The 26,393-nt window shown below is 39.1% G+C and overlaps 2 protein-coding genes across 2 annotated transcripts in view; one reads left to right on the forward strand and one right to left on the reverse strand.

The window, feature by feature from the left end:
• Positions 1 to 9,129: 9,129 nt before the first annotated feature.
• TMEM126B (transmembrane protein 126B) lies at positions 9,130 to 15,766 on the reverse strand. The gene is made up of 5 exons (XM_010853190.1): positions 15,620 to 15,766; positions 12,160 to 12,281; positions 10,931 to 11,124; positions 9,751 to 9,862; positions 9,130 to 9,470 (listed from the first exon to the last, which is right to left on the reverse strand). The coding sequence occupies exons 1-5, from the start codon at positions 15,698 to 15,700 to the stop codon at positions 9,287 to 9,289; spliced, it is 693 nt and encodes a 230-aa protein (XP_010851492.1). The 5' UTR covers positions 15,701 to 15,766; the 3' UTR covers positions 9,130 to 9,286.
• A 149-nt stretch (positions 15,767 to 15,915) lies between these two features.
• The window catches only part of DLG2 (discs, large homolog 2 (Drosophila)), a 2,340,373-nt gene continuing 2,329,895 nt past the window's right edge, over positions 15,916 to 26,393 (forward strand). Inside the window, exons 1-2 of the mRNA XM_010853191.1 lie at positions 15,916 to 17,082; positions 17,543 to 17,691. Coding sequence (XP_010851493.1) covers positions 17,673 to 17,691 — 19 coding nt within the window. The 5' untranslated portion in view covers positions 15,916 to 17,082; positions 17,543 to 17,672. The remainder of the gene's footprint in view (positions 17,083 to 17,542; positions 17,692 to 26,393) is intronic.

The following is a 26,393-nucleotide window of genomic DNA, read 5'->3' on the forward strand; positions in this document are numbered from 1 at the left end:
TCTAAGGACAGAGAGTGGAAGAGAAGCCATTTTGCCCTGATCCAGCTCTCTGGTCATGTCTTCTTGATTTTCTCTTTCAGCAACATCTCTCATTGCAAATCCCTTTAGAGTTTTCCTAACTGGAGTTTCTCGAATATCTTGATTTTGTATGTCCACTTCTCTCCTCAGATTTGGTAAGATTTTGACCATTATTTCTTCTTCCTTTCTTCTCCTGCTGGGATTCACATGATGCATATATGGTTCCATTTGATGATGACCCCAGAGTGCTGTAGGCTGTCTTCATTTTTCATCGTTCATTTTTTTCCTTTTCTCCTCTGCAAAAAAAAAAAAACAAAAACCCACAAAAAACCAAACAACTTTTGCAGTCAAATGCTCTACCCCTGAGCTATACCAGCCCCCGCCCCCCGCCAAATTTGAAAGTTATGTCTTCAAGTTCACTGATTATTTCTTCTGATTTCTTGCCTTTACTTTTGAGTCCCTTTAGTGAATTTTTCAATCTAGATATTTACAGCATTCTTAAGTTCTACAATTTCTGTTTGGTTCTTCTTCATAGTTTCCTTCCTTTATTGATTTTCGCATTTTGTTCATTGCATAATTTCCTGATTTCAGTTAGATGTCCGTGTTCTCTTTTAATTCATCAAGCAACCTTGTAACAATTTTTATTTTTTTGGTAATTAATACATTTCTGTTTGTCTCATTAGGATTAGTTTCTGGAGATTTAATTTATTCCTTTAAATGTGTCTTTTTTCTTGTTTTTTTTTGTATGGCTTGTTACTTTTCATTGGGACTTTAGCATTTGAAAAATCAGGCATCACTCCCAGATTTTTCAATCTGCAATTGTATAGGGAGAACTTTTTCCACTTAGCCTGGCTAGTGATTCTGGAGGCCACTCAAATATTTTCTGAGGACACATACTCTCTGTGCTTTAAGAGGTTTGCTAATTCTTCTTGAAAGCTCCTGCTGGAGGGTCTCTTTGATACCGTGTCCTCTTTGGTGCTCCAGTTTTGGATCTCTACCTAGTCTGTCTGGTAATGGAGATTGGTGCACAATGATGGTTGAGTTCTTAGATATCCCTAATCTGACCCCTTCCTTTCTGTCGGTACTTGGATTCAAATGAGATGGAGAATGGTCCCTCAGGCAGCCCCCTTAAAAGTCAGAGTTTTGAACATAAATTCTACTTGTTTCTCTCACCAGGAAGAGTATGCGAATTGAGGTTTTCCTCCTAATGGTACCACACTGTGTGGGCAGTAAGGGTTCTGGCAAGAGAAAGTGCAGTGAATTTTCCTGCCAACTTTGAGACAGTTGGCTTGGTGTGTACCTGGGGTGCAGGGTCTTTTTCAAAAAGGTCATTCACATATAGTTATTTATATATATATATATTGTTGTATAGTTGCTAAGTCATGTCTTACTCTTTGAGACCCCATGGACTGTAGCATGCCAGGCTTCCCTGTCCTTCACTTTCTCCCAGGGTTTGCTCAAACTCATGTCCATTGAGTCAGTGATACTATCCAACCATCTCATTCTCTGTCACCTTCTTTTCCTGCCTTCAGTCTTCCCCAGGATCAGGGTCTTTTCCAGTGAATCAGCTCTTTGCATCAGGTGGCCAAAGTACTGGAGCTTTAGCTTTAGCATCAGTCCTTCCAATGAATACTTAGCGTTGATTTCCTTTAGAATTGACTGGTTTGATCTTTTTGCAGTCCAAGGGACTCTCTAGAGTCTTGTCCAACACCACAGTTAGAAAGCATCAGTTCTTCAGTGCTCAGCTTTCTTTATGGTCCAACTCTCACATGTGTACATGACTACTTGAAGAATCATAGCTTTGACTATTAAGAACTTTTGTCAGCGAAGTGATGTCTCTGCTTTTTAATACACTGTTTTTTTTTTAAATTTTTTAAAATTTTATTTTATTTTTAAACACTGTTTAGATTTGTCATAGCTTTCCTGCCAAGGAGCAAGCATCTTTTAATTTCATGGCTGCAGTCACCATCTGCAATGATTTTGGAGTCCAAAAAAATAAATCCTGTCACCATTTCCATTTCCCCCCCATCTATTTGCCATGAAGTGTTAGGACCAGATGCCGTGATCTTAGTTTTTTGAATGTTGAGTTTAAGTAAACTTTTTCACTCTGTTTCACCCTCATCAAGAGGCTCTTTAATTCCTCTTTACTTTTTGCCATTAGAGTGGTGTTTTCTGCATATCTGAGGTTGTAAATGTTTCTCCCAGCAATCTTGATTCCAGCTTGTGATTCTTCCAGCCCAGCATTTCACATGATGTACTCTGCATAGAAGTTAAATAAGCAAGGTGACAATATACAGTCTTGATGTACTCCTTTTTCAATTTTGAATCAGTCTGTTGTTTTATGTGCATACAGGTTTCTTAGGAGACAGGTAAGGTGGTCTGGTATTGTCATCTTTTTAAGAATTTTCCCCAGTTTGTTGTGATCCACACAGTCAAAGTCTTTAGCATAGTCAGTGAAGCAGAAGTAGATGTTTTTCTGGAATTCCCTTTCTTTCCCTGTGATCCAATGAATGTTGGATGTTTGATCTCTGGTTCCTCTGCCTTTTCTAAGGCAGTTTGTACATCCAGAAGCTCTTGGTTCACATACTGTTGAAGCCTAGCTTGAAGGATTTTGAGCATTACCTTGCTACCATGTGAAATAAGTGCAGTTGCATGGTAGTTTGAACACCTTGACATTTGCTTCTTTGGAATTGGAGTGAAAACTGATCTTTTCCAGTCCTGTGGCCACTGCTAAGTTTTCCAGATTTGCTGGCATATTGAATGTAGCACGTTAACAGCATCATCTTTTAGGATATGAAACAGCTCAGCTGGAATTCCGTCACCTCCAGTAGCTTTTTGGTAGAAATGATTCCTAAGGCACTTCACTTCACACTCCAGGAAGTCTGGCTCTAGGTGAGTGACCACACTGTTGTGGTTATCCAGGTCATTAAAACTTTTTTGTGTAGTTCTTCTGTGTATTCTTGCCACCTCTTCTTAATCTCTTTTGCTTCTGTTAGGTCCTTGCCATTTCTGTCCTTTATCATGCCTATCCTTGCCTGAAATGTTCCCTTGATATCTCTAATTTTCTTGAAGATATCTCTAGTCTTCCCCATTCTATTGTTTTCCTCTATTTCTTTTCATTGTTCACTTAAGAAGGCTTTCTTATCTCTCCTTGCTATTCTCTGGAACTCCACATTCTGTTGGGTATATTTTTCCCTTTTTCCTTTGCCTTTTGCTTGTCTTCTTTTCTCAGCTATTAGTAAAGCCTCCTCAGACAACCACTTTGCCTTCTAAATTCTTTTTCATATTCCTTTCTATTATGATTTATCACAGGATATTGAATATAGTTTCCTGTGCTCTTCTGTAGGACCATGGTGTCTATCCATTCTGTATCCATATTGTTTATCCATTCTGTATCCATTCTATAATAGTTTGCATCTGCTAATCCCAAACTCTCAATTTACCCCTCCCCAAGGCCCAGATCCTTGGCACCCACCAGTTTATTGTCTGTCTGTAAGTATGTTTCATAGGTAAGGTCATTTGTGTCATATTTTAAATTCCACGTATAAGTGATATATTTATCTTGTCTGACTTACTTCACTTAGTATGATAATCTCTAGGTCCATCCATGTTGCTGCAATGGCATTATTTCATTCTTTTTTATGGCTGAGTAGTAGTCCATTGTATACATGTACCACATCTTCTTTACCCATTCATCTGTGAATGGACATTTAGGTAGTTTAATTAATTCTTACAGTATCCTCAAGACATAAATATTACTCTCCTTTTACAGATGGATAATAGGAAAATTAAACAAGTCTAGTCATTTTACAAGTCCTATCAGGTGAAGTTCAAATGTTGGAATACTAGGTGTTGGGTCCAAATCCTTCTCTCCTCAGGAAGGAACTGGGATTTTCAAGTTTCCCCCGATAGTGTGTTATTCGGTTGGCAGTGGGGCTTATGGAAAGCCTGTTTCTCAGCTTTTCCTACATACTTTGTTGTGTACCTCTTCTTGTTTGCCTAATATGTAGTAGTTGCTCAGTTAGTTTTCTAGATTTCTTTTTTTTAAATTAATTTTTATTGGCTGTAGTTGCTTTGCAATGTTGTGTTAGTTTCTGCTCGTTAATCAGTTATACATACACATATATCCCCTCTTTTTTAGATTTCCTTCCCATTTAGGTTACTACAGAGCATTGAGTAGAGTTCTCTGTGCTGTACAGCAGGTTCTCATTAGTTATCTATTTAAACTCCAGTGTTCTTGCCTGGAGAATCCCAGGGACGGGGGAGCCTGGTGGGCTGCCGTCTCTGGGGTCACACAGAGTCGGACACGACTGAAGCGACTTAGCAGCAGCAGCAGCAGCAGCAATGTATATATGTCAATCCTAATCTCCCAATTCATCCTACCCGCTCTGTCCACCTTGGTATCCATACATTTGTTCTCTACATCTTTGTTGCTATTTCTGCTTGGCAGATAAGTTCATCTCTACCATGTTTCTAGATTCCTCATACAAGCATTAATAAACGATATTTGTTTTTCTCTAACTTACTTTACTGTGTATGACAGTCTCTAGGTCTATCCAGGTTCTCTTCAAATTGCCCAAGTTCTTTTTATGACTGAGTAATATTCCATTGTATCTATGTACAGCATCTTCTTTATCCATTCCTCTGTTGATGGACATTTTGGTTGCTTCCATGTCCTGGCTATTGTAAATTGTACTGTAATGCATATTGGGGTGCATGTATCTTCTTGAGTTATGGTTTTCTGTGGGTGTATGCCCAGAGTGGGATTGCTGGGTCATATGCTAGTTCTAGTTTTAGCTTTTTGAGGACCCTCCATACTGTTCTCCATAGTGGGTGTATCAATTTACATTCCCACTAACAGTGTAAGAGGGTTCCCTTTTCTCACACCCTCTACAGCATTTATTGTTTGTAGATTTTTTCATAATGACTGTTCAGACTGGTGTGAGCTGATATACCTCATTGTAATTTTGATTTGCATTTCTGTAATAATTAGTGACATTGAACATCTTTTCATGTGTTTGTTGGCCACTGGATTTCTTTTAGAGGGATTTGCTCATGTGTAGCTATAGATTCAGTGTGTTTATGGTAGGAGATGAGTTTAAGGGCCTGTTGTGTCACCATTTTGATCTGGAAATCATTGAACCTGGTTTTATAGGTTTTATCAAATTTGGAAAGTTTTGGCCATTACTATTTCAAACATTTTTTTTAATTGCTTCTTTGTCTTAAATTATAGATATATAAGTCTACTCGCTAATACTACGCTAGTTTTTTTCAGTTTTATTTTGAAGTTGCTATTGTTATGTCTTTTAAGTTCACTACTCTTCTGCTATGTCTAATCTTGGGGAGGCTTTTAGGGGGCCTTGTTACTTTAGTGAAGCTGGTGGTATTCAGGGGTACCAAGATTCAATTATTCATACTTATTAATGATAGTATGACTTTGAGGAGGATAAGATGTTGAAAGTAGAGGAATATGCGTTATGTATATTTGGAACAATTTTTTTTTTAAATGAGGCCTAGGAAAGTAAGTGAACAGGTTCTATGAAATTTAGCCACATCTGTAGAATATAATTCCCTCATTATTAGATTACTGCTTAAGCTTGGAAATTAAAATGCTCAATAGTTTATACATGCCAATATAATTGTTCAAAAGCAAGAAGAAAATCAATATTATACAATACACTGCAAGCAATACAGTGTGATACAGTAAACACAAAACAGGATAATCACATGGCCAATAAGGCAGTTGGAGGAAATGGAGGGGGAAAAATCCAAGAGAGAAGGTAAGAGCTTATAGTTGGGACCATATCTTAGTCACTGTTATATGACTCAGGGAAAATATCAGGGAAAACAGACAAATGTAAACACATTTATTGAGCACCTTCTATAGGCCAGGTATGGTGTGGTTCCATTTTTATAACCTTACTGCAAAGCAGTCAGAAAGTTTAGGTAAATTGCCCAACATGTGGTCTACAATGTTTTTCATACACTACGTCTTAATATTAGCCGAATGAATGAATATGTATTCAAATGGAAGTTACAGATTTTCTTTGCTGTGCTTCTAATATTTCCTAGAAAAATGGTAAACTGGTGTGTGGTAATGGCAGTAACATCCTGTGAGTTGGCCACAATTTTGATTTACATGTATTAACTCATTTAGTCCTGACAACATAATGAGGTAAGTAGTCTTTATTTCTCATTTTACAGATGAGGAAACTGAGGTGCAGAGAGGTAAAATAGCTTATTCAAAGTCATCCCATTGGTGCATAGTAAGGCCAGGATCTGAACTTTGAGAAGGGAGCTCCAGGCTGTACTTCACACCTCTGAACTATCTTGCCTCTAGAGACTTGCTGCCTTTCTTCACTGTGGTTCACTTAGTTTTACCTTTGGGCTCAGGCTCAGATCAAGATTTCCCTAATTCCCCTTTATGGCCTCTTACAGAGACTTTGACAAGTACTGCTTCCCAAAGCCAGAGGAAAATATTGACATACTTCCCTACATTTTCTATTGTATAAAAGGCAAATTGAAGTCATGGAGTAAGGGACAAATCTCTTCTGTTTTCAGTTGGCAAGGGAAGTGAACATATAAGTGAATCTTGCTATTTCCCAGATGACTATCTCGGCATCTGAAGAAGCAAAATACCCAGAATTTACAGAGAATTTATTTGATTTACAAATCAAATGGGTCAAAGGCGTGAACAGAAAATTCACAAAAGAAAACAAGAGGCCAGTACCTCTATTTCATAATCAAATTTAGCTAGATTCATTTTTATGCTTTTTTCCTCAAGATTGGAAAACTTTAAAAAGATTGATGTAGCTGAAACTGGAGAGGGATAGTCAGGAGGTAGAGGGGTGAGAGACAGTGAAAAGGTAGTGGGATCGATGGATTATAGATTCTGGTAAAGCGAAGTATGTGGTGTGAGGAGGAAAAGATGGGAAGGACGGGAGGTAGTGACCAGAACATGGAGTTTTATAACCGACAATGTGAAGAATTTGAGTTTATTGATAACGATAAGGTCTAGAGAAACAATTTGATAAAAATACATGCCACTTTATGTAGGACTTCCCAGGTGGTGCTAGTGGTAAAGACCCTGCCTGCCAATGCAGGAGACCTAAGAGATGTGCTTTGATCCCTGGGTTGGGAAGATCCCCTGGAGGAAGGCATGGCAACCCACTCTAGTATTCTTGCCTGGAGAATCCCATGGACAGAGGAGCTTGGCAGGCTACAATCCATGGGGTCACAAAGAGTCAGACATGACTGAAGTGATCTAGCATGCACATGTGTATGTAACTTAAGAGTTCCTAGTAGCCAGATTAAAAAAAACAGCAGATAAAATCAATTTTAATGTGTTTATTTAACCCAGTATATCCAAAAGAGTAACATTTCAACATGTAATCAAGATTGAGATATCTTGCATTCTTTTACATAGAAAATTTTAAAACTTAATGCGTATTTTACACTTACAATGTATCTCAATTTAGACTAGTCACATTTCAAATGCTCAGCAGCCACAAATGACTAATGACTATTATATATTGGATGGCACAGGTCTAGAGTATGACCATGGGAATAAGTGGTATGATAGAGACACCAAGGTGTTGAAAGGGTCACCTATGTGAATACTGGAATCACTAAGAATGTTTTTTAGTCACTAAAAAGCACATATTAGACTTATATGAAATGAGTTGGAAAGCTAAGATATACAGTGAAGTGAAAATTTCCAGTATATGTATGGATAATACCATTTATTTAAAAATATGTAAATTACAAAGGAAGACTATAAGGAAAGAGTCGTGCTAACTTAGTAGTTACCCCTGGAGAATGGAGTAGAAATAGGATGGAGTGGGTGTGAAGGGGGACTTTCATGTCTCACTTTTTATTCTTCTGGATCATTTGAATATCTCACAATGAGGTTTTCATGTACTTGTTGCTTAATAATTTTTAAGAGTTAATATTAATACCATTGATGTAGTTATCTGCTTGACTTGGCTCCCTCTCTCCCTCCCTTCACCTGCCTTTTCCTCAGTTTCAAGTATCATGAATTATTCTGAGAATAGAAGCTGAATGGCTTACTGGCCAATTTTTTTTTAATTAGTAGGAGTGTATGTGTTTCAGATTGTTATATTTGATGCTGTAAAGCACCTTGTTAAGATTTCCATTTCTGCTGTAGGTTGCCTGGGGCCTCAGATGACCAAATCCTTAAATCTCAAGATGAACATGATTAAGACAGAGAATAAGCTATGAGATTCCATTGCGTGTCTTGTTCATCAGTGTTCATTTCTGGTACTAAGTTTCCTTAATTAAATGTGTAGCTCAGGAGTGCTGTAGCAGACTTAAGCAGCATGCTGTGACCTCCTTTAGATTAACCTTCTTGAGGGCAAGGACTGAATCTTTGTACCCCTGGTACCAGTATTAATAGCAAATAGATACTCAATAAATGTTCTTTCTTTCAAAAATATTTATTTGGCTGTGCTGGGGCTTAGTTGCAGCACATAGGATTTTTAATCTTCACTGGGGCAAGCAGGACCTTTAGTTATGGCATGTGAACTCTTTAAGTTCCAGCATGTGGGATCTAGTTCCCTGACCAGGGGATCAAACCCAGACCATGAAATATTCCAATGGCTGTCTGCCCTGGGAGCATGGAGTCTTAAAAGTCTCTAGACCACCAGGAAAGTCCCAATAAATGTTCTTTAAATAGCATAGTGAATTTGTTAATGATTAAGAGCTACTAAGTATACTGAATGAGAGTTCAGAGGAATGGGCTGTTACGTTATTTCTATATTGATTTCTTGTGAACTTTCAACTTTCCCTTCAAAATTTAGGACAATGTCACTTTTCCCCATAGCTTTCCCTTCTGCACAAGTATTTAACAGCTACATCCTCAGTATGCTCACACAATTACAGGTATACCTCTCAAACCCTCTCATGCTGTGTGTTCACATTTCTAATTGTGAGTTTCTTCTGGGTAAGGGCCATTTCTTATTAAAAGTAACACAATGCCTGAGACCTAGCAGGTGCTCCATGTTTATGAATGAATAAATATATAAATGTATAGATTAGACCCTGGGGCCTCAAGCCCATTTCCATATATAATAACGAAACAGAGACAAAATCTACATTTATTTACTATTTATTGAGCACCTGCTGTATACTGGGCAAAAGGAAAAGAGACAAACTGTCTATCCAGAACTATTTTTTTAACTCTTTCAGCAATGCCTGAGTCCTTATAAAAAAGTTCATTCAGCTGATTTAGTGTCCATTCATTCTTCAGTTAATCTTCATGAACAGTTTTCTCAAGTGTACTTTCAAATATTGCATAGTGCTGCAGACCATGAAATATTCCAAAGGTTGTCTGAAGGATGAGAGGGATCACCATTGCTTTTATCTCTGTATGACAAAGCAGCAGCCAATAAAGTAAAACCCTTCCTTTTGGTGGCATGGGAACAGTATGATACCTAAAAAGGAAAAAGAGTTAAGGACTTCGTCTGGATGTAAATTCTATGGAACATTTGTTGATTTCTCCTAAACTGATCATTTCTGTTCTAGATCTTTCATGTAGAGAGCAAAAAGGGTTAAAATTAGCTATTTGAAATATGAAACCATGATATCTTAATTAAAATGTGTCACTGGCAGCTAAAGAATAAGGAGAATTTATTAACATTAAAAAAAAAATTTGGAAGTATGGAGGTAGGGAAGGGAGGAGAAGGAAAAGAAGGAACAAGAAGATGGACTTACTTGAATGCCAGACGTCCATTTTTAGAAAAAGCCAAAGCAGTGGGATATAAAACACCACATGCTATGCCAATCAGTGAGCTTCTAAGAACACAATTTTCCTGGCTTATGTTACCTGGAAAACAAAAGTAAATTTGGCTATTAAGAGTCTTGGGTTCTTATACTGTACTTATTTGCATTGTCCTCAACCACAGCAAAATAGTTGAAAGAATGCTAGAAATTCAGTGTATGGTACAATATACTGAATGCATCAAAAATTTTAAATGTTTTTATTACACTTTATATAAGGATAAGTTCACTTCTTACTTATACAGCTGGTGCAAAAGCAATTTCACAATGAAGAATATTAAACTAGCAGACCAGATATCTGGATTCCAGATTAGTACATTTGTATTGTCTGTATATCAGTCATGTGCTAGGGATACAGTGTAACACAACAGACCCAACCACTGATCTTCAGGTCAAGTCTACTAAGAAAGAAATGCATTAGACAAATACTTAAACGTGCACATGCTTTGAAGGTAAAATGAATAGAGAATGTATGGAGAAACTTAACCTGAGGGAATCAGAGATTTCCCTGGAGATGAGGTATTTAAGCAGGTACCTGATGAACAGGGATCATGGGTTCCATCAATTACTAGCTGTGAAACTTAAAGTACGGGAAGTAACTTAGGAAGTTCCTGAAGTTCCTCAGGAAGTAACATCAGACGCCCATAATATACCAGATACTATGCCAGGCATTCAGCATACATTATCTTAATTTTTAAAACAATCCTGAGGTAAGTACTATTAGTCCTAATTCATAGATACAAAACAACTGAGTCTCTTAAAACAAGCATGTCTCTTAAATGACTTGCCCAGTGTCACAAAACTTAAGTGAAATATGTAGTATACCAAAGCCTGCTTTTTTTCTAGTACATTATGTTGCTTCTTAGTGTACCTGAACCTGTCTCAGCTTAGTATCTTACCTGTTAAAAAAAAAAAAGCCACAATACTATTTTTCCTGTCTGATTAGGAAGACTATTGTGGCATTTAAACAGGACAATATATGTGAAGGTACTTTTGTTAGTGGTAAAGAAATATACACATGTAAGGGATTATTATCAGCAGTAGCAACAGTATATGTTAATGAGTAATTTTACTTAGATATAAACACATGATATGCTAATGAATTTAAAATTACCTGAACACAAAGCATCTGTTACAAGAAGCTTATAAGAAACTATGGTAGACAAAAATGGAAGTGCAGTCAATGATGCATATGTCTTCAAAACATCATGCGTGACCTTGAAGCGATGTCTGAAAATGAAGTTTGTCAACATTCCAGAGAAAGCAGCTGTTGTTCCAAAGGTCAGTGTTCCATATATATTTAAAGTCCTAATTGGAAAAACAGAGTGAAAGTTAAGTTCAACATAATACTCTTCTAACAGATATATCCTTTCCTGTGTAGTCATTCGTTATTATATATTTATGCAACATCACATTTTTCTTAAGCATTTACTCTGTGAAAGGTATTTTCTTTGTGCTAAGGCTGGAGCAGTGAATAAAGCGGGGAAAAAAACAAAAAAATCCCACCCCTCATGGAGATTGCATTCTAATGAGAGGATAATATAATTCTCTTTCTGAGAACAGTGTGGTTCTAAGATGGAGCTCTTTTAAAGAGAAATAAATTTTGGCCAAAAATAAGGATCAGTACTTTCAATGTAGCCAAATTTTATAAGCTAGCTAAATCCAAGAATACTGTTCTTTCTACTGTAAGAATTAATTTGCTTAAGGTCATCTGAAAAAAGTTGTTGACATTTGGTTAGGTCTTCTAGAAAATAACTATTTAAGTAGTCCAGATACATTTAAAGTATTTCCAAAACTTCAAATAAACTTGAAAGATCTAGTTTTGCTTATTCTGACTCATACCTAAATCCAGAAATGTTGAATAATTCAGATTAATGTCCATTGATTTTATTCTTGAGCTCTATTAAAATCTAAAAGTCAGAATGGTAATGTGAGACTATATGTACATCATGGAATCCTGTATTCCTTTTTGCTGAGCTCAGCAGTGTGGCTGAAGTAAGAAATTCTAAATTGAATTTAATTATAATCGATAATTAATGTAAGTAGTCCTCAAATGGTGTTCTCTTGATTACCTTTAATTAAAATATGCTTATTGCACAGATAACATTTCAACAATTTGAGAAACAAAGGAATTTCAAGAGACAAAAGAAATTATCCAGTCTCAGTATTGTAACAAACGGCTATTTTCATCTGCTCATGTTTCCCTCCAGTTCTTTTTTTAAAAAAAGCTTTCTTCATAACCAACTCAGTACAGTTAATAGGATCTTAGATACCTAGAAACCATGGCAATACAGAAGATCTACAAATAAAGTTATTGACTTTCAGTCTGGGTGTGTCTCTTACTTTTCTTTTCTAAGGCATTCAATTTTTTTTTCTATGATTTCGATGACTACTGGTTTGCTGAGTTTTGCATCTCCTAGAGAAGGCCTGGACTGACCATGTGTGTATGTTGGTATCTTGATGTCCTGGAAAACACAAAATTCAGAACCATAATAGCTAATGATGTTAATAGTAAATCTTATAAATTCTACAGATTCAGATTAAAAAACATTTAGACCCTAGTAAAGTATCAAGTACTGTCATCTGCTTTCACATCCTTTGTTAATTCATTCATTGTTTAGTGGGCTCTTATCTTTTAGACAATGGTTTTTTGATTCATGTAATAACTTTGAGAAGTTGGTAGGAAAATGGTCATCTCTACTTTTATGGATGAGACAAACAAGGTTCAGAGAGGTTGACTTGCCTTAGGACTTGATGTAGAAGGATTAAGTTACTCAGGTATTTTTGTTTTCCTTACAGTTTTCCCTGAAGGTAGCCAGGCCTGTTGTAGTTCTCCACACTGTAGCTTTTTCAGAGCTGAAAGTAAACAGTAGCTACCTGTTGACAACCATTTTTATCCTCTGTCTCATGAAAGCCCGAGTTTTGGGGATTATGCTGGGTTTGTTGGAGAGGTAGGAGCAGGAGTTTCTTTGGAAACCAGTGAGAGAGAACATCAGGAGGAGGGACACCTTCCAGACTAGGAAGAGGCAGTGGATGGCTACCTTGGATTATGTAAGTTACATATCTAGCTCGTGAGGAGCACCTGGGGCGGAAGTAGGGCCTTTGCTGGAAACTGTTACATGGTAATATCAGGGGGCCTGGTCCTAAGGCACTGGACTCCAAGGTTGGAAAGTTCCTGTCTCCCAAGTGTGATGCATAGACAGTTGCTAATATTGAGGGACCATGAGGTTTGGCCAGTAGCATCTTAACATAAGGTGAAAGTTGCTCAGTCGTGTCTCTCTGCAATCCCATGAACTATACAGTCCATGGAATTCTCCAGGCAAGAATACTGGAGTGGGTTGCCATGCCCTCTTCCAGGGGAATCTTCCAACCCAGGGATCAAACCCAGGTCTCTTGCATTGCAGAGATTCTTTACTGTCTGAGCCACCAGGGAAGCCCAAGAATACTGGAGTGAGTAGCCTATCCCTTCTCCAGCAGACATTCCCAACCCACAAATCAAACTGAGGTCCTCTGCATTGCAGGCAGATTCTTTACCAACTGAGCTATGAGGGAAGCCATCTTAACAGAAACCAGTGGTTAAAAAAAAAACAAAACAAAACTAGGCTTTCAGAAAGGACCCTTTTAAAATATTTTGCTCTGGGTAAGACTCTCAGATTTTTATGAAAAGTCTTAATAGTATTTGTTACATCATTTGGCACACTGGCATTATGGGATTCCAGATTAGCTAGTGAATAGATTAAAAATCTGTGTCCTTCACAATTTATATGAATCCCTATGTTAACAACATTTGTGGTCAAGGGCAGACTCATAAGTCTCAAATTTCAGGAGTCCTGGGCAAGAGAATCAGAGTGGATTAAACATAAAGGACATAGAAGAGACTTAGTAAGATTTTAAACCTTTCGTGTGCACAAGAATCACATGGGCAGTGTACTTGACGTGCTGTCTCTTGAGCTCCCTATTGAAATATCTGGGCTCAGCAGGAGTAAAGTCCAGAAATCTGCACCAGTGATTCTGATGCTGGTAGTCAAATGGACACATGTTGAACATCACTGTAATATTCATTTCCTGAATAGTGATATGGATGTGAGAGTTGGACTGTGAAAAAAGCTGAGCGCCGAAGAATTGTTGCTTTTGAACTGTGGTGTTAAGACTCTTGAGAGTCCCTTGGACTGCAAGGAGATCCAGCCAGTCCATTCTAAAGGAGATCGGTCCTGGGTGTTCTTTGGAAGGAATGATGCTAAAGCTGAAACTCCAGTACTTTGGCCACCTCATGCGAAGAGTTGACTCATTGGAAAAGACTCTGATGCTGGGGCAGGAGGAGAAGGGGACGACAGAGTATGAGATAGATGGCTGGATGGCATCACTGACTCGATGGACGTGAGTTTGAGTGAACTCCAGGAGTTGGTGATGGACAGGGAGGCCTGGCATGCTGCAATTCATGGGGTCGCAAAGAGTGAGACATGACTGAGAGACTGAACTGAACTGAACTAATGAAAGGTCGATTCAAACATATCAACATCCTGAGGGCGACTGGATGAGATGGTTGGATGGCATCACCGATTCAATGGACATGAACTTGGGCAAAGTGGGAGATGGTGAGGGACAGGGAGGCCTGGTGTGCTGCAGTCCATGGAGTCGCAAAGAGTCTGATACGACTTGACCACTGAACGACAACAATCAACGTCGTGAAGGTATGGGCTCTCTTGAATATTTGTATGGTATTAAACAAAGAGTAATAATGGACCAGTTTATTTCCCTATCAGTGAAGAACTATAATCGAGCCAGTTCTTTTTCGTTAAATTATCTGGGAAGACAGGAAAAAAAAAATAAAATATTTTATAAATTCCAATTTCTCACAAACTAGATTTAATCTTTTGCCTCTCTGACATCTAAATGGCAAATGGAAGAAACAAGATAGCAATACAGAAAGATTCTATATCGAATCCATCTAATGTACATGAAGGCAGATGTCAGTAGCATGATAACCAGAAACTTGGGAAAACTTTTTGTTTCCCTGTCATCCAATTCACTGAAGTCCCTTATTACTCACAAAACTTTCAGACAATGCCGTGTACCAACTTCCTATCTCGTCTACCTCAGTATATAGTGAACACAAACATCCAGAATTAGGATCCTAAAATACTGAAACAGGACAGCAAATGTTTACTGGATACCTAGTTTTCCTAAGGCACTGTTATTAAAGCAGAGAAATATACTGATAACTTCCTGACAAGTTTTACAAGTACTGAAATGTACAGATTTTGCTATAACGCACATTTCATCTAAAAAGTAACGAGTTCAAGGCCACTCAACTGGTCACCACGATTCAATTACACCAGTAATACTGCATCGTGCAAGTTTGTAACTTTCAAAGTATCTTATGGTTTTGTAGTGCTTTTATGTGTATCAATTCACTTGACTTTGAGAATTTTATTCATCAATCATTCATCTTTTGCTCAAACATTCACCTGGTATTTGAAAGTCCCTCAGTTAAGCAAGATGTAGTCTTGTCCTCAGAACCCACTACCAGGGCAGAAGTCAGGACAGAATGGCAGGGGGTTTAAAGTACAAAGGCCCCAGGCAAGAGAAAACAGGCTCCATCATTCAGGACTAAAGTTTAGGTCTCCTTCTTTCTCCGCACCTCTTTTCACAGCAACTGGGGATTTAAACGTGCCTTGCATGGAGTTGGGGAACTGTCCTGTTTAGACTTTCAGGTTCCTTTTATGCGCATCATTTCAGAAGAGTGCGCCAGCACTTGAGGTCGCAGAAATCACGGGCCTCAGCACCCTGGGTTTCCGCCTACCTTAGGCACTTCCGCAGCTCCCACCGGCACCACACCGGCAACCCGCACGTCGTCTCCAGCCTCACGCCCGAGCGCCGCCATCTTGGCGACTCACGTGACTGGCGGTGGGCGGGGACGCAGGGCTCTCGGGTCCGGAAGGGTCGCGGGCTCACGTCTATCGCCCTCAGCCCCGGCCCAGTCAAAAGCCGCGCCCTCCGTCCTGGTTGTGATTGGGCGCGGTGTCTGGAGGCGCTCATTGGCTTCAAGGAGAGCCGGACGCCCGTGGGCCCGCCCCCCGCCAGGCCCTCATCCCCGGCTTCTGCTATTTGTGAGCCTGGCTCCCTGGTTCTCGCTTTCTGAGGGAAACGTGGGCCCGTCCTCGCACACGAATGTGGCTGCGCGTGTTTCTCTCCTCAGGACACCTCCGTTAGCTGTGGCCGAGCTGCCCGCCCCCTTCACTTCTTCAGGGTGCTCGCCCCTCTGGCCCAGCCCGTGTGTTAAGGCTCCAGCTTCTCGGGCACCTCCTCCCTAGAGCCCCCAACCGGCCGCCGGAGCAGCCCCGAGTAGCCTCCTCCCCTCACAGCCGTCAGCGTCTCCTCTTCAGTCTCTAGTCCCCTCACATGCCATCCGTTTACCCCGCTTGGGAAGGGGCCGGAGAGAAATTTGCCCCTCCACTCCCCTAGAAGACCCCCCTTGCCAGCCGATGTTTCGAGGTGGGGGTGAAGGGGGCGCTGCGCGAAGGCCTGGCCCCTTTTGTGCACGTTCAGTGCCCGGCAGTGTCTCCCAGACCAGCAACCCCCGACCCTCCCGTCTCCGCGTCTTAGAGAAGCCAGAATCGCGAGTTATATAATTTCTAGTGTTGCTGTTTCTCCTGCCTGAGGAAACACTTCATCGCGTGGAGGGGTGCGGGACGTTTCTGTGCTCATCTCTCTAAGAACGGGGTGTGGGCAGAGGGGTGGCCGGCGGTAGCAGAGGGATTTCTGGTCTTTTCTGCGAAAGGAAGGTGGGTAGTTTGGAGAGAGAGACTGAGAGAAAAAGGGTGGATGTGGAAGCCACGCAGCCGAACTCTCTCCCATTTAGGAAACCGCAAACCGTTTGCCCAGCTTATGCTCACATGCCTAATACTACTACAGCGTCTCAGAAAACACCTTTGGGGGAAGGTCTGACTTGTCTCGAGCAGTCTCACTGTTTTTTCCTCGCCGGATAGGGAGCTGCCTGGATGCGAAGAGATGGCATGATTTGACTGACTCCAGTGTGAAGAGATCTTCGCCAACTCATCCTGCATCAAGTGCCCATTGAGTAGCACTGTCACTTTAATGTCTCCATGCCAAGGGATTGCTTTCCTTCTTTCCAATCCTCTCGGTTAATACATGGGAGGATCAGAATCAGAGGGGCATTAAGGATCAAGCCTGAGGGGCTTGGAGAGCACAGAAGAAAAAAAAAAATGAAAGTGACAGCAAGCTGGATCCTGTCTCACTGAGGGGGTGAGATCCGGAACTTCGGGTCCAGTAAATAGAAAAGGGCCTTTCAGTCTGGGTTCTGCCCCCAGAAAACTGTCCAAACTCACCCCACCTATTTTAGAGACCATTAAAGAGGTTTTAAAAAGTATTTTGGAGAGGTGAGGGTTTAAAAATTTTCTCTAAAGAATTTGAGGGTCTTTATCATCAACCAGTTCATCTTTGATCATGTGTTGAGTAATGAGACAGCTGTGTAAATTTGTTTTGTGCCTTAATTGAGTTAGTCATTGAACTCCAGAGATATTGCTGCCTGAAGAGGAGTTTTAATAATGTTTTCTATGCTTACAATAATTTTCTTTTTAAGCAGAATAACTATTTTAGAAGCATTGAAAAACTTGAAAAACTCAAAAGCTGTTTTTCTTTAAACTCCTTGGGCACTGTCAAAGTTTGTGGGAAAAAAATACATCATTTTTTCTTTATTTGGAAGAGAAGACTGCCTGGATTTCAAACAACCAAGAGGTTTGCAACAGTTACCTGGCCCTTGGCCTCCATCCAGCTGGATCAAGTCGAGACCTGAAAAGAGCTCTTGAATCCTGTGGCATTGGAAAGACCCAAGAATGCCAGTCAAGAAGAAAGGTGGGCTATGAGGTTTCCTGTATATGTTTGTCCTTTTTCTTGGTTCTGGTATTTGCAATTTAAATTGTATTCCATTTGAGAGTAAAGTTTTGCTTGGGGTGTAGTTCTTATAATAATGTCTTTTCTGTGGTGCATCATTCAGTTAATACTGTTTTGCTAAAAGAAAGTGAAGTAGGGCTGTCCTATTTAATTATAGACATTTGTGGTTTCCAAATCAGGTGGTCTAAATCACCATTTTGTAATCAGTGAAAATTTGATACCACAGGTTTGGGACTTTCTTTCCCTTGTTTTCTTAACTTGTTAAAGATGACTTTTACATGGTCTTTAAAAAAGAAACATGCACAGTGCAGCTGTTCTTTATGGCTTAAATATTTATCAAGTGAATTACATAGTTGTAAAAGGTAACAAAGTTGCTTGCAGTGTACACAATTGTAGATTATCTTTTGATTAAGAATAGATTTTATGTTTGGATTTACTCTGGTGTAAGTCTTCCCTTTTGTGGTAAATCACAACTTCGGTAACTGCTGTGTATACATTATCCAATAACATTACTGGCAAATTTCCCAAATGAGGTAAACACTGGACTCCTCCCCCACCAGTTGATCAAGATCTGGTGAGTTGCTGAAGTATCATATATACACCTTGGGATTCTCTTTAGCCTAGATCTACCTCAGGTGAACCTTATTTCTAAGGATCCTTGTGAACCTAGGTTTTTTTTTTTTTTTTGACGTGGTATAGAAAACCAAATTGACTATAAAATAGTTTTTTTTTTTTAATAGTTTTAAACTAAAATTTGTATCAACACTTTGAACTCCACTGTAGTAGACTAGTGTAGATCCAAATGTTGACCGGTTATGGGAGTTCCTGCAGTCTAAAACTAAAGCTTAGGATGAAGGTTAAGGTACAACCTGGCTCTGTATGATGTTTAATCGTACCTGTGGATTTGGAAGGTGTACTGAGGAAACTTAAAATCAGATTCTTTATCCAACTGGTGTCTCTGGAGATGGGCAATGATATATAATACCTGTGAAACACCTAGACATCTAGTACACTGGGATTTTAAGACTGGGCTTGTTTCCTCCCCTTGCTCTCCTCCATAATTACTGAGAGAAGTAAACTCTCCACGAAGTTTTGGAGCTACTTTTGCCCAGACTTGACATCATTGGTTTATTTAGAACAAGGATGGTTTGGGAAATATAGCCAATAAATGGTATGTCTCTTTGACTTATTTGGCATGCAGGGTATTTTTATTCTTTCTACCATTTATTGTGCTGTAGTTAGTATTCCTTTTGGATTTGTTTTAAACTAGTAATTGAATTAAACACTGTGTGTGTGTGTGTGGTGCGTATGTGTGTGTGTGTGGTGTGTGTATGGAGAATGAGGGGGTGAAAAGGTATCTGGGAAGAGAGATGAAGAAGGGCACTGATATTCTAGGTAAAACTTAACTAATCAGGGTGAACTTAAGGTTTCTAAACCCAGCAGACTGAGGTTGTTAAAAGTTCCTACCTTTAAAAGAAGTTATAAAAATTGCTGATCCATTATTGAAAACTACTTTAGGAGAAATAATTTATTTCCTTCCTCCTTCTCTCTTCTTTCCTCCCTTTCTCTTCTCTTAAAACTGTTAGTACTAAGATATATATTTTAAATATTATAGACCACTAACCAAACAAGTAACGACAGGTACATTATATTTTTAATTAGCTAAGCTTACTGTCTGTACTGTTCTATAACATACGTAAAACAAATACTTGAAAGTATAACCTAGATTTATTCTGCAGGGAGCACAGTCCTCTGTCATCTTAAATCTTTTTTTCTTTCTTCATTGTTGTTGCATGTAGCTAGGATGGAAGAGTTGGCTTCATGTAATTTTAAGCAATAACTATCCTCATAGAACCATGTTTATACATTGTTGAATATATTCTTACTACAATAAGAAAATTTCATAAGACAGATTTCTCACTTGTGAAACATTTTGTATGTTATTGTGAAAGTAGAGAGTGGTTGCTCTGATTGGTAACGTGAACCATGGTGGGAAGTGGGAATGGGTGTTACATCTCACTAAGTACATTTTTCTTTTCTTTTTTTGCTGTTCCCCGACCAGGGATTGGACCCATGCCCCTGCAGTAGAAGCATTCTTAACTCCTGGGCCACCAGGGAAGCCCCTAAGTACATTTCTAGCTGCTATTCTTGACTGTTCTTAGATAAGCCAAAGCTACTGTATCTCAAACCCCTATATTCACTGCTAGTTTGTTTTATGACATTACTTAACTACATCTTACACTCACTTGCTTCACATTTTTATAGATTTCAGTTTTATCAACAGAACATGTCATTTCTTCTTCAGAGATATTTTTCTCCCAACAGTTGCTTTTCATTCAGAATTCTTTTTTCTATGGTAGTAATTTGATTTGCTCCCAGCTAAGCCTTTTTGATATCTTTGACCTATTTTAAATTCTGAAAATTCAGGGCTGATCCAAGATAAGTTGTATCAGCATTCTCTGATATGATGCAAGATCATGATGTATAGTAAGGGGCTATTTCAGCAAGACTTATGAATTGATCTGATTTCATGTTAGATTGATGCAAGAAATAAAAGTTAATGATAGCTGTGTTATACCCTGTGCTTTTTGCAGAAAGCTGCTTTTTTAATGATAACATATGTTTCAACAGAATTTTTTAGTACATTGCAGTACATTTTTTGAGCAATTTTTTTGTTCCCTTTATTGTCACTAAACATGTGGGGAAAAAAAATCAGTGCTTTTAATACTTTGAGACCGATGCTTATTTCATTTCTCTGTTTTTAAAATATTGTGCTATTCTGTGCTTCTTTTAAATTGGTATAGAAGTGTATCTGATGTTATTAATATACATGACATTTTATTTCCTTTGACTTCTTCTTTTGCAACTGTTCTTAGTGATGTAATGGAGTATGTATGCTATCTAGTGAAACTTAAACATGATCATTTTCATAATTCATTGTTTAGACATTGTTCTTTTTAAAGGAAGTTGAAGAATGTTGTGTAATTGGAATCCCAAGAGATGATATTGCCATGTATCATGCCATGTATCATTCTTGAAATTGAGATTGTTGTTTCCTGGGCTTACACTCTTTCCTATTGGTTGACTGTATACTTCATAAAAGTGTCATTTCTGTTTTTCTCCTTTCCCCTCCTCCTGGGAAGGAAACTTATAACTCTTAAGTTTATTGTTTCCTTAAAGTTTTCTTACTTGTTTCCTGCACTTTGTGGCTTAACTTCATTTTTGTAGGATCTCACTATTTTATATTTGCCTTTCATTATCTGGGTATGGACTTCCCTGGTAGTTCAGTGGTAAAGAATCTGCCTGCCAATGCCAGAAACGGGGGTTTGATCCCTGGGTCAGGAAGATCCCTTGGAGAAGGAAATGGCAATCCACTCCAGTATTCTTGCCTGGGAAAGCCCATGGACAGAGGAGCCTGGTGGGCTACAGTCCATGGGGTTGCAAAAGAGTTGGACATGACTTAGCAACTAAACAACAATAATAATCTGGGCATACTCTTTTTCTATCTCTAGCTTTTCTTCAATTATTAAAATAATTTCATTTGATTCTCTAAAAAGGGGAAAATATGTAACTAAATTTATTGGCTGTGAGTAGCTATTTTATCCCTTTTGTATATACTTCACCAAGTTTTTGTTTGAATTTTTGTGTTTGCCATACCAGGGTTATTATCCAGATACTTTATTCCATTTCAGAAAAACTTGTTTTTTCATTTTCCAAGCTAGTAGAATTCAAGAGTTAAGCCCCAAATCTTCCCAGAGAGGGATGGGAAAAGGCAGTTTTCAGACTTTTGTAATTTCTGTAAATTAAAATAAGATAACTTCCTAAAGATTTTCTTAAATTTGAAATCCTTCAAAAGAGTCATCTTGACCTTGGTTAAGAGAGTTATTAAAAGTCATGAAGCCACAGACTCTTGATGTTGGAAAATAATTATCAATCCAGGAGGCATCTTGGAATGATAAGAGATCATTCTGGAGAGAAAAATAGAAGAATATTCTTTGTATTAAAGTACTGATTGAGAGTATGTTATGAAGCAAACAGTAGGCATCGTTCTAAAATTGTTAATTGAATTTATTTTGTAGTTCTTATGTATAGGAAAAGTTGCAAATGATATGCTAATAAATTGATACCATACACTATTTGAACTGTTAGGTTTTTGGGAAACTGTCCAAGTGCTCCATTCATGATAGAATATTTGATCTTTCTTTTAGGCCTTTGATTGGTTACATCTTTGGATAGAAAAGTCTAGTCAATGAGAAGATGTACACAAAATATTGGACTTTTAAAACATTGAATTCACATGTTTCACTCATTTATGCCTTTGCCAAACAATTAATTCCTCACTCTTCTATAACAATACATTCCGTAAACTGTAAGAATGTTCTTTCCTCTTTCTTAATTATATACTCTCATTATATTCTCTTATTTCTTAATATTTACCATGTAGCCACACAAGTGGCTACAAAACATATGTTTTTAGTATAATGCTGAGGTGCATAAAATCTTTTTTTTTTAAACTGGGGCAAGAGGACGTGTCCCCCAGCTATAATTCCTGCTCAGGAATTTGTAGCAGTCAAGGCACGAGGGCTCTGTATCCTCAATGTAGGTTGCTTTGTCAGCAAAGGATCATGAGTTTTACCTCAGTCATTCTGAATTCCAGGTAGTAAGCTTTCTGCATAGGTTTAGTTTTTAGTTTTTCAAAGCTATTTCAAGAATTATGGCCCAATCACCTCCATTATGAAACATTTCTCCCGACCTCATTTGTTTTAGGATTGAAGATTCAAGTGGAAATGATGTATTATAAAGTAGAAAATCCTGTGAAAATAAATTATTAAGTTAAAACTTCCAAAGATTATGAGTAAGATTGTGTATCTTATTTCTCCTGATGGCACATCTTACCAGCCGTTAAGGCCCTAGGTCTGTTAGCACAAGGCTCTGAGGGGTCTGTAGAGTATCTGTCATTTTGGAGAGCTGTGACATCTTTATCATTGAATGTGTGGTGAGACCTGAAATAAGCCTGTTAAGTCGTGTTCTATTTAAAACACCATATAGATAATAAACTAAAAATTTATTTTAGAAGGTAAACTTGTGTATGTATTTAAGGAAATAGCTTTCCTTCCATTTAATTATTCAATCATTTATCTATTCAACGGAGATTTATTGAGTGCCTGTTAATAGGCACAGGCACTGTGCTAGGTGTATGTTTTGCAGTGGCAAACGGTATTCAGTCTGACTTTATGATGCTTAAAATTTATTAGGGGACAGATAGGGAAAGAGGCAATTTCAGTGTTGTGTTTCATGTTCATTTCTTTGAACCATGTCCTCCATCATCATCAGTTGCAGTGATGTGGGAGAAACCTAGACCTGGCTCAGAAGACCTGGCTTCCAGAAGAAGGGACAAGATTAGATAATCATTGACCAGGACTCCTATTCTGTAGATTTAGGTGTGTAAGAAATATCTTCATTTTCCACAGTTCAGCTTTGTTTCTGACTCGTAATTCCTAAGTTATGGGCAGAATCACTCCAATCCATTTTGAGGTTTTCTGTCTTTCCTGGGGTTATAGTAGGGCTCCATCTGGCACGGGATCTACTCTGGTCATTGATCATCTGAGTGTAACAGTTTACCTCTGAGTCATGAGTTGTTTTGTCTAGATAGTTCTTTCTTGTCTAGCTACAATTACTACTTCCAAGACATGGATTTAACATTCCCCACCCCTCCCCGGCCCCCACAGAATTTCTGTGTTTCTGTTTGCCTAGCTGCATAATGTTGCTTTTCCTCTCTGGGGTCTTTCTGCCTCTCAGGCAGTGCTGCCAGGAAATAGCCTAGATACCTGCGGCCTTGGGTTCCAAAAACTTCTCTTAGTTTTCAGCTGAGAAAATCTTTTCCTAGACTGGGGAGGGGCTGGAAGATGTTTCTCTCTCTGCATGTACCTGAGAATCTCTCTTTGATCTTTGAAACAGACTCTTTTATTCAGAGGGTTTAGGCTTTTGGAAAGCAAAACTGGAATAACTAAAATTCCCTCAATTTTCTGTCCTAGTACATACCTCTCCTGAGGCAATACAATACAAAATCAGTTACCAGCTTGAAGGAAAAGAAAGGAAATGGGAACATGTAGAGAGAGAAAAAATTAAGATCTCAAAGTACCAGTCTCCCATGTGTGCTTCTTCACGTGCCTTCTTATGACAGTGCCACCAGGTGACCTTGTAAAAATCGTATCATCTTTCTGAACTTCAGTTTCCTTTTCTGAAACAACATTAGTAATACATTGTTTCTTTTCCTCATCAAATAAGTTAATGTATATGAACTTTATTTTTATAAAATAAAGTTAGTGATAGAATTAGGACAGGAAGTTTATCCATTGTTCTTTGCACTGTATGAGTGTGGTGTTCTTAGATCCACTGAATGGTGTCATGGTGCAGGGGAGGAGAGCCCTGGGACTGGAGGAGAGCCCTGGGAGTGGAGGAGAGCCCTGGGATGGAATCCTACCTTTTCCATCAGCTGGATATGTTATCTAAAAATCAACAGGTTGAACTTCAAACTTCTCATCTTAAGTTATAACTGCCACAAATAATACCCAAGGGGCTTCCCAGATGATGCAGTGGTAAAGACTCTGTCTGTCAATGCAGAGATGCAAGCAACATGGATTTGATCCCTGGGTTGGGAAGATCCCCTGAAAAAGGAAATGGCAGCTCACTCCAGTGTTTTTGCCTGGAAAATTCCATGGACAGAGGAGCCTGGGGAGCTGCAGTTCATGGGGTCGCAAAGTCAGACACGACTGAGCAACTGAACACACACAGAGTAATACTCAACTCTTAGGATTCTTGAGATAATCAAATATACCTAGCCCATGTGAAAATTGTTTTGAGAATAGGGAAGTGCTACAAATGCTTTTTTGAATTGCATCCAAGTACTGCATTTTGGACTCTCTTATTGACCATGATGGCTACTCCATTTCTTCTAAGGGATTCCTGCCCACAGTAGTAGATATAATGGTCATCTGAGTTAAATTCACCCATTCCAGTCCATTTTAGTTCATTGATTTCTAGAATGTTGATGTTCACTCTTGCCATCTCCTGTTTGACCACTTCCAATTTGCCTTGATTCATGGACCTAACATTCCAGGTTCCTATGCAATATTGCTCTTTACAGCATTGGACCTTGCTTCTATCACCAGTCACATCCACAACTGGGTATTGTTTTTGCTTTGGCTTCATCCCTTCATTCTTTCTGAAATTATTTTTCCACTGATCCCCTGTAGCATATTGGGCACCTACCAGCCTGGGGAGTTCCTCTTTCAGTATTGTATCATTTTGCCTTTTCATACTGTTCATGGGGTTCTCAAGGCAAGAATACTGAAGTGGTTTGCCATTCCCTTCTCCAGTGGACCACATTCTGTCAGACCTCTCCACCATGACCCGTCCATCTTGAGTGGCCCCCCATGGCATGGCTTAGTTTCATTGAGTTAGACAAGGCTGTGGTCTATGTGATCAGATTGACTAGTTGTCTGTGATTATGGTTTCAGTGTGTCTGCCCTCTGATGTCTCTCGCAACACCTACCATCTTACTTGGGTTTCTCTTACCTTGGACATGGGGTATCTCTTCACAGCTGCTCCAGCAAAGCGCAGCTGTTGCTCCTTACCTTGGACAAGTCACCCATCCTGACCTTGAACATAGAGTAGCTCCTCTCAGCCTTCATGTGCCTGTGCAGCTGCCACTCCTTGGACATGGGGTTGCTCCTCTCCACCGCCCCTGACCTCTGATGTGGGGTTGCTCCTCTCAGCTGTCGCCCCTGACCTCGGACATGGGGTAGCTCCTCTGTTCATTTCCAAGGCAAACCATTCAATATCATGGTAATCCAAGCCTATGCCCCAAATAGTAACTCTGAAGCTGAACTGTTCTATGAAGACCTAGAAGACCTTTTAGAACTAACACCCAAAAAAGATATCCTTTTCATTATAGGGGATTGGAATACAAAAGTAGGAAGTCAAGAAACACCTGGAGTAATAGGCAAATTTGGCTTTGGAATATGGAATGAAGCAGGGCAAAGGCTAATAGAGTTTTGCCAAGAGAATGCACTGGTCATAGCAAATACCCTCTTCCAACAACACAAGAGAAAACTCTACACATGGACATCACCAGATGGTCAATACTGAAATCAGATTGATTATATTCTTTGCAGCCAAAGATGGAGAAGCTCTATACAGTCCACAAAAACAAGACCAGGAGCTGACTGTTGCTTAGATCATGAACTCCTTATTGCCAAATTCAGACTCAAATTGAGGAAAGTAGGAAAAACCACTAGACCATTCAGGTATGACCTAAATCAAATCCCTTATGATTATACAGTGGACGTGAGAAATAGATTTAAGGAACTAGATCTGATAGAGTGCCTGATGAACTATGGACTGAGGTTCGTGACATTGTACAGGAGACAGGGGTCAAGACCATCCCCATGGAAAAGAAATGCAAAAAAGCAAAATGGCTGTCTGAGGAGGCCTTACAAATAGCTGTCAAAAGAAGAGAAGTGAAAAACAATACCCAGTTGTGGATGTGACTGGTGATAGAAGCAAGGTCCAATGCTGTAAAGAGCAATATTGCATAGGAACCTGGAATGTTAGGTCCATGAATCAAGGCAAATTGGAAGTGGTCAAATAGGAGATGGCAA

The sequence above is a fragment of the Bison bison genome, unplaced genomic scaffold (assembly GCF_000754665.1).
Source record: "Bison bison bison isolate TAMUID 2011002044 unplaced genomic scaffold, Bison_UMD1.0 scf7180017864324, whole genome shotgun sequence".
Classification (NCBI taxonomy): domain Eukaryota; kingdom Metazoa; phylum Chordata; class Mammalia; order Artiodactyla; family Bovidae; genus Bison; species Bison bison.

What these genes read in the sequence shown, in the direction of transcription:
- TMEM126B (XM_010853190.1), bottom strand. Translation starts at nt 15,700, where the DNA reads ATGGCGGCGCTCGGGCGTGAGGCTGGAGACGACGTGCGGGTTGCCGGT. An exon ending in GAATGCCTTAGAAAAGAAAA is followed by an intron (nt 11,125 to 12,159) that starts GTAAGAGACACA and finishes TTTTCCAATTAG; the next exon opens with GACTTTAAATATATATGGAA. An exon ending in AACAGATGCTTTGTGTTCAG is followed by an intron (nt 9,863 to 10,930) that starts GTAATTTTAAAT and finishes TTTGTTTTCCAG; the next exon opens with GTAACATAAGCCAGGAAAAT.